Source organism: Populus nigra, chromosome 10, assembly GCF_951802175.1.
Source record: "Populus nigra chromosome 10, ddPopNigr1.1, whole genome shotgun sequence".
Lineage (NCBI taxonomy): Eukaryota > Viridiplantae > Streptophyta > Magnoliopsida > Malpighiales > Salicaceae > Populus > Populus nigra.
Genome location: NC_084861.1, coordinates 3839292 through 3847205, shown reverse-complemented (window position 1 = coordinate 3847205; position 7914 = coordinate 3839292). Strand labels below are relative to the sequence as shown.

Below are 7914 nucleotides of genomic sequence, written 5' to 3'. Positions count from 1 at the left end.
GTGGTGTTCCAGTTATAAGAGTTTGAGATTAAGAGGTTTGCTTCCTCTGTGGTCTCAGGTTCGAGCCCTGTGGTTGCTTATATGATAGCCACTGGAGACTTACATGGTCGTTAACTTCAGGATCCGTGGAATTAGTCGAGATGCGCGCAAACTGGTTCAGACATCCACGTTAAACTAAAAAAAAAATATACTGTTGATGACTCTGATGCCTAGATCGGTGAACACTACTGCATCAGAATGGTGCTAAATTTACACGATGAATGTTGTTCCAAAGCTTTACTCTGTGTTATTTTGTAGTCTGAAACTTTATCAGTTAAGCTATGAAACTTCAGTTTACGGACATACCTTGTCCCTCTAGGAATGCTTTTAATTATAAATCTATTTAATTATTAATTTTAGTATCGTGAAATTTGTCGAGGTTTTGCTAATTAATTATATGCCAGAGAAGAATGTTTTATTTGTCAGACAACCTCTATGTTTTCTGATCGTTTAGCATTTCGACACAAAGTACTATCTTGAATATTGGACATCCATTCCGACGTCCAACATAAAGTCATTGGTCTTTCCTCCTGAGCCAAAAACTCTCCATGTACAATCTCTCTGTAAATGTCCGTGCACATATAGGGTTGTACATTGGATAATGGGTGATTTGCAGCTCTGAGTAATAGTGTTGATGCACGGCGGCTATCGATCCGTGGTGGCGGCGATGTAACTTTCAGAGTTTAATTCATTTTATTTACTGGCCAACAATGTTTTTTGCCGCCAGAATCAATATCACGATTAGTCTAAAGATGATGGAGTAGCTGATATGCAAGCCCGTGTAATGCACATCTCATAAATTTTTTAAAAATATCTTTATTTATTAAAAGTCTAAATTATTAAATAAAAAAATTTAAAAGTATAATTAAGTCACAATAACTTTTAGAGCCATGAAATAAAGTTAAAGTTAATAGGAGATATCAAATCTTCACATTAAGTAAGGAGACAAAGGAGTAGAGTTCGTATTTATTATTAGACATTTCGTGCATTGCCGGGAATAATAATTATTGGTTTTGAGTCCTTTGATAATGAAATGAATTGTGTATTTGGAAGTGTTGTAGTGGTTGGTTTTTTAAATATTTTTTTGTTTAGAAATATATTAAAATAATATTTTTTATATTTTAAAAAAATTATTTTTAATATCAATATAAAAATATAAAAAAATTTAATTTAAAATAAAAAAATATTTTTTTATAAAAATATTTTTAAAATATAAAAACAAATGGGTTAAAAGTTGTCTCGACAGAAGCACCTAGCTTGAAAACACAAACAAACTTAGCTTATAGTTATGTAATCAAAAGGTTTTTTCAATGAAATAAGATTTGAGTCTTGGTGAAGCTAATGCAGTAGTAATGTAACAAGCAAAGCTATTATTCAGTGTGTGTGTGAATATATATATATATATATATATATATAAAGATGGGACTCATAAATTATTTTTATAATAGATTTTATATTTTTATGAGAGGTAGAAGTACAACTACTAATAAATTTAATAATTACTCGTAATAAGCAATGGTTACTATTATTATGGAATTAGTTATTCTCAGGGCATCCCAATAAAGAGAAAAAAACTGAAGTATTAAGTAAAAACCTCATTACACTATAATTCATTTAAATTTTAGCATGGTTAGAAAATCAAAAATATTTTTTTCAGTGGACTCATTGGAACTTAATAGCCAAGTTATCAACTTCTTTGTAGAATGTTTTAGAAAATAATATAAATCATATATTGAACCTTACCTAAAAGATTAAGTTTTTTAGTTGAGATGGTTTTTTGACATGGTATCAAAGCCTTGATGACCAAGCGATTATAAGTTCAAATCTCATCATCCCTATTTGTTTGATTTACTAAACACAAGATAATATGAGTCTGTGCAAGTTTCAAGCTCAAAAGGCTTTCACTCGAGGAGGTGTGTTAGAGAATAATATAAATTATATCTTGAGATCTTACCTAAAAGCTTAAGTTTTTGGGTTGAAATGGTTATTTAACAGAATATTTAAAAGTGTCATTAAACCAATTTTGTCACTGTATGATATACCTGTTTTCTTTTTACTCCAAGTTTATGTCACTGTAAGCAATGTTATTCAGTCGGGTACTAACATTGACCCGAACAATCTATTAGCTAATTGGTTCAACTTATAAATATATTTTGTAATGCATGAAGCATGAACAAGAAAAATAATAATAAATTGATAAAAACATAATTTTAGAACATGAAAGTCGAATCATAAGTTATAAATTATTTTTAATAAAAAAAAATGGATCAATATTTAATATTTAACTCGTTGATTCGACCAAATAGATTTTATTGATAGCAAGCATTAAGGCTAGAGTATTGGGTTTTTAATTGAATTGATCGGTCCATTGTTTAAGTCTCCCTCTCGTTCCTCCTAACCAACTTCAGTCTCAAAATTGTCATACAATTCCTGGCAAGGCCTTCCAACTTTCAGTTCCTGTCAACTTCATTACATCATTTTTACAATTCTCATCTCAAATTCTACCTTTTATCATGAAGAAATCTTAGATGAATAATGATAACGCCGAAAAGTTTTTGACGGTCTTCATATTAATTTTTTACATTTCAAAATATTTAGATATAACTCGCAACCAAAGCAATAAACTAGTGTTACATTATATATATATATATATCAATGTTTGAGAAGGGTTAGTGAAGTCATCCATAGCAATTTTGTGCTCTGGAACTAATTTTTGTCCCTACGCAATTGAAGCTGCTTGTTCTCTGGTAATAATATGCTGCATATTGAAAATTGGTGTTGTTAATTATGAAATTGGTTTAGTAATATTTTAAAAAGAAAAAAAAATGAAAATGGTTATAATATTTTCTTGCTCCCCCCACTTTGAGCCAAGGTTGCCTGGTCCTGTGGTGGGAGTCCTAGGAACCAGGCCTTTATAATGTTTGAGAATGGTGATCATGCTGCTCAAAATTTCTCTGGACAGTTGCAGGGGGCTTATATTTCTTAAGAAGCAGTAAGTCTTTGAATGACAGCTGCATGTCATAAAGATGGAGTAATTAAGTTAAATCATTTCACTTGACGGGAGTAGCATTTGGCAAGATCTTAACCTACTTTCTTTTTGTCTTTTCCCCGCAAAAGGTTGTATCTTGATGGTCTGACACGATGATTTTGTCCTGATTGCAGAGCTTATATCAATAAAGATCACTCCTTCAAGAGTAAAGGTGTGTTTTTGGTTTAGCTTTTCTAATTGAAATTATAATAGGGTATAATTTATTTATATACAAAATTCAATTATAAAAATTAAATTTTTTAATTTTTTGTGATTTTTTTAGTGGGTTCTACATCCAATCTCAACCTCCACCTCAAATACAAACACACCTTTAATGGAACAGATGCGATGGAAGAATGGTTTCTGCGGTTAAACCTGCGTTCTGCAACTTGAATAATCTCTCCTATTGATCATATATTCCGTGTCAAAACTATATGGTTTAGACTATTTATATTCTTCATGGTATTAGAAGTTGATCTTTCAGAACATGATAGGTAATCCGCTGGTTCTTGTCTTTCATTTTCTGAAATGCTTATGAATTTCTTTTTTTTTTAAGGGGAAAAAAGGATAGAAAAAGAAAAGCATGGATTTGGAAAATCTAGAAGCTGTTGTATCCTTTTCATATATTTTCATAGTGGCTGTGCTCAAATCTCGAGCCTCCAATCTGTTGGTTACAATATATACTAGATAGTAGACATTCTTGCGCCTGGATCCATCTACTAGTTTCTGCAATAGGCAGATATACAAATAGCAAACCTGCACTAAATTGCAGCTAAATTTGACCAAAGAATGGACAGAAGAGAGAATGTTTTGACTAGGCTTGTATGATAGAACAGCCTGTTTAGAGATAAGTAATGTGTCAGACAGACATTCAACCTGACTTTTGTTATATTACTTGAGATGCCTGACATTGAACTTCTAGATTGTCCAAGGTAGCACCTTGTAAAATTGCTCCATAGGCAGCTTCTGCTATACAAGTTATACTGAACCCAAGAACTTCCATAAGAAATCCTTCGCTGGGAAATTGAGGATTGAACTGATCAGTGACGATGGTTTTGTCATGGTCGAACTTCTTCTCGTGCTATTAACTAATTTAAACCATTGGCTTTCTGGGTCGCATGTGTTATCTTTACTCAAACATTTGCAAGTACTTGTAACAATGGTGTTGTTGGAACCTATATCCAGGCAAACAGCTGTGCCATTGGGGGCTTTAGATGACAAGTGCATTTTGGAATCTGAGATAGCTTCCCATTTTGAATTAGAATCTGTGCATATTATACCAAGTTTTGCTGGTTTAGCCAATTCATCTGTTTGTAAGCAGAAGTATGTCCCCTTCACTGACAGTATCTTTTGGGGCGTGTAGTTCCAGGCTTCAGATTGAGTGCAAGGACCTAACCTCAGTGGCTCGAACATTGATTTCCTCAACACACAAAGGCCTGTTGATGGGTGGAAGATCACTTTATGTAGATGAACTTCTGATACACCTGGCCCTGAGTTTTCCACAAACACAACCTTTAAGGATTAGCTATAAAAAAAAACAGTTGAATGTATCAAGAGCACAAGATGCAGATTTAAGGAACTTATACGAGGCCATAAACGCCATACCTCGAAAAGGAGATTGGAGGGCAGATATTTGCTGCAAAAAGGTTGAATTCCTAGTCTCACGCCAGTTCGAATTCAACATCCCATAGTACTCATTCATCCCTATAACACCTTGCCTAAAATAATAACTTCCAACTAGCGTCCACAAAGCCCAATCAAAGTCAAGTTCAGCTGCAACACCAAGGAAGCATCCCAAGTATCTGTTATCATTAACATTTGTCCCTCTTTGATCCACCCCAAACTCACTCATGAACAACGGCCAACCTTGGTCCAACAAAAATCCAGATATCCTCATCATATTATCCACCACTCTGCCACACACTTGGTTCGGGTTGCCATTTTTCCATGCCTGCCCATCTGTAAAACCATACCAATGCACTTCAAACACTATTTTACGACTGAATGTTAGATTCACTGGTCGATTGCGCAGGAAAGACAAGTCTTTGTCATAATTCAGGCCAGATAGAATGACAATAACATCGGGGTTCGCAGAGTGCACTGCTTCAGCTCCTTTTTGCATGTACCTAGCTCATGTCATTAGCATGTTAACAAATCATTCGATTTAGGAAGACAACAATTGATTCAGGACTAATATTTCTTTTTTCAAAAAAATTCACGGAGGACAAATTACCTGTACCAATCATTGACGTTTTGTTTGGGGCCTCGAAGCTCATTCCTCAAGCTCATGCCAACCACATTAGGCACACCATTAAACATGCTCGCCATTCTAGTTAGGCCTGCGATCCATAGATCGGGATCGAAGTATTGGTCACCGAAGAAACCATTGCCGTCAGAATTACTGCAGCACCAACCAGGCTTGCTTATGTGATTGTCCAATATCACCATCACATTATTATCCCCAAGGCTAGACACCACTGCCTGAAAACACCATTAATCTCCATTTCTTAGAAGGAAATTGAATTAATCTAATAGTGCAACAGTGTTCTTTTTTTACCAAAAAAATAGTTTATAATACTCAAAAAAAAATTGAGAGAACAAGTTCATTTTCACCTAGAATTAAGGATAGTTTCGAGTCATTTAACCTTTTTATTGATTTATTTGAAATCCCGTTTAGTTTTGGGCTATACAACAGAGATAATTTTTGATAACATAATAGGAATTATTGAACATACAACCATTAACTATTTCAGCTTATGTTGCCTTTTTTTTTTTTTTGTAAACCAATGTAATAATGTTGTTTAAAGCCTTGCTAAACTAACGAAATTTAGCATCATAAGGGTCATAATGTAAATTACAGAATATAGGACTATAAAAACATCATTGTCGCCGTCGGTCACCATCCATCTATCGTCATCCCGACTTCTTCTCTCAGTTACCTTGTTCTTATCTCAAACCCTCGCAAGCACAGAATACTTTAAGCATTTTTTTTAAGGATGACTTGGTGCTTAAATTAAAAAAAAAATGGCAATCAACATTATGTAAATTATCTTGTAGCTACCGCCACTTGCTAAAATATTTCTTTCATTTTAATCTTTTTTAGGTAATGTTAATTGCTAAGCAGTGAAAGCTATTACCTGGTAAACGCTAAGGAGGGGGAGATCAATGATGGAGGGGTTGTTGGCTTGGATACCAGAGATTGATTCGAGCAGGCCAAGGCTTCGGAGAGATTGTCTTACAGTGAGAGACCCCAGAGTGTCATTGGTTACCAGGAAAACTGGCCAGGTGAGCCTAACACAGTTGAACCCCATGGACACAATCCGCTTGGCGATAGCATCCATGGGCTGCTCGCTAAGCCCCTCGGCTACCATGACCTCGAGATGTGATACCCAATTCACGCATGCCAGCTTCACTCTTTGCCCGTTTTCGTCCACGATCCACCGTGAGTTGGTAGACAGAGGGAGTGCCGTGACATGCTTTTGTGGTATCATCACATCAGAGAAAGTTACAAGAAAAGAGAAGATGGAAAGAAAAGAGAAGAAAACTATCCTATCCATTGGTGGATTTGTTCTGACTTGGAGGTCTTCCGTGGGTCGAGCTCGATGTCCTCATTTATATCCGAGGGAATGCGTGTATTTCTTTTTAGACGGAGAAGTGTGCTAGAAGTTAATTTTTGTTTTTTTATATTAAAATAATATTATTTTATTTTTAAATTTTATTTTTGATATTAGTATATTAAAATAATTTAAAAATATTAAAAATATATTAATTTAAAATAAAAAAAAATTAATTTTAATTTTAACTTTTTTAAAAAATGCTTTCAAAACACAATCTCGTATAATACTTTAGTTATAAAAATAAATGTTTTTTTTTATAAAACATAAGTCGGATTAGGATTTTAGTTTAATTAAATAAAATATTAATTTAATTAATCCAGATAGGTTTTTAATAATTTAATTAGGGGGTGTTAGTAAGTGAGTTTGAAATAGTTTTTAAATACTTTTTAAAAATACATTTGGTATAAAAAAACATTGAATTGTTGTATGTTTTAAATAAATAAAAATATAATTTTGATGTGTTAATATTAAAAATAAAAATAAATTTTAAAAAAATTATTTTAATATGTTTTGAAATAAAAAGTTATTTAAAAAAACATATAAATCTAAATTCACACTAAATCATTACCAAAAATCTTTTACCAAAAAAAAAAAAACTAACTCAGCAACTTTCAAATTAACCTGATACTCCAGTGTCTTTTACATGTAATTTTCAAATCAAATCTGACCACTATAAATTTTAACTTTTTTTTTTTCGTAATGGTAAAACATTTTCCGGAATAATGTGATATTCCAGCTCCTTACTATTTGATGTTATTGATGGATAATAACGCCGAGAAGAAATATATTTTTAACCTGTAAATGAAACGGCGGCAATTATTTACAATGTAATAATTTTCTAGCTTCTATTATTATGCTGCGAGTTTGATAAAAATAAATTTATAAAAATATTAAGTTGTAATAAATTATTTGATATTATTATTAAATTAAATTAAATGTTTTAATTTTTTTCTATATAAATTTTTATTAATTATTGTTTAAAATTAACTCGTGAAAATTGTTAATACATAATTGAATTAATTGATGAGTTAAAAATATTTTAGGTAATTTGTAAAAAATATAATTTAACTTAAAATAAACTCTCTTTTTTTTCCGTAACAAAAAGCTTGTGGCTTATAATAATTATGTGAGTTTTTTGTTTTTCCTAATACCACTAAGCACACACTTCCCTAGTACTCGGAAACATAACTATTATTGATGCAATCAGGAAAAAAAAACAAAAATAAAAAT

At 32.3% G+C, this 7914-nt stretch overlaps 1 protein-coding gene across 1 annotated transcript; it reads right to left on the bottom strand.

Moving 5' to 3' along the window:
• Positions 1 to 3655: 3655 nt before the first annotated feature.
• LOC133704357 (glycosyl hydrolase 5 family protein-like) lies at positions 3656 to 6694 on the bottom strand. Its single transcript, XM_062129165.1, has 4 exons — positions 6205 to 6694; positions 5301 to 5548; positions 4673 to 5193; positions 3656 to 4557 (listed from the first exon to the last, which is right to left on the bottom strand). The coding sequence occupies exons 1-4, from the start codon at positions 6622 to 6624 to the stop codon at positions 4046 to 4048; spliced, it is 1701 nt and encodes a 566-aa protein (XP_061985149.1). The 5' UTR covers positions 6625 to 6694; the 3' UTR covers positions 3656 to 4045.
• Positions 6695 to 7914: the final 1220 nt, after the last annotated feature.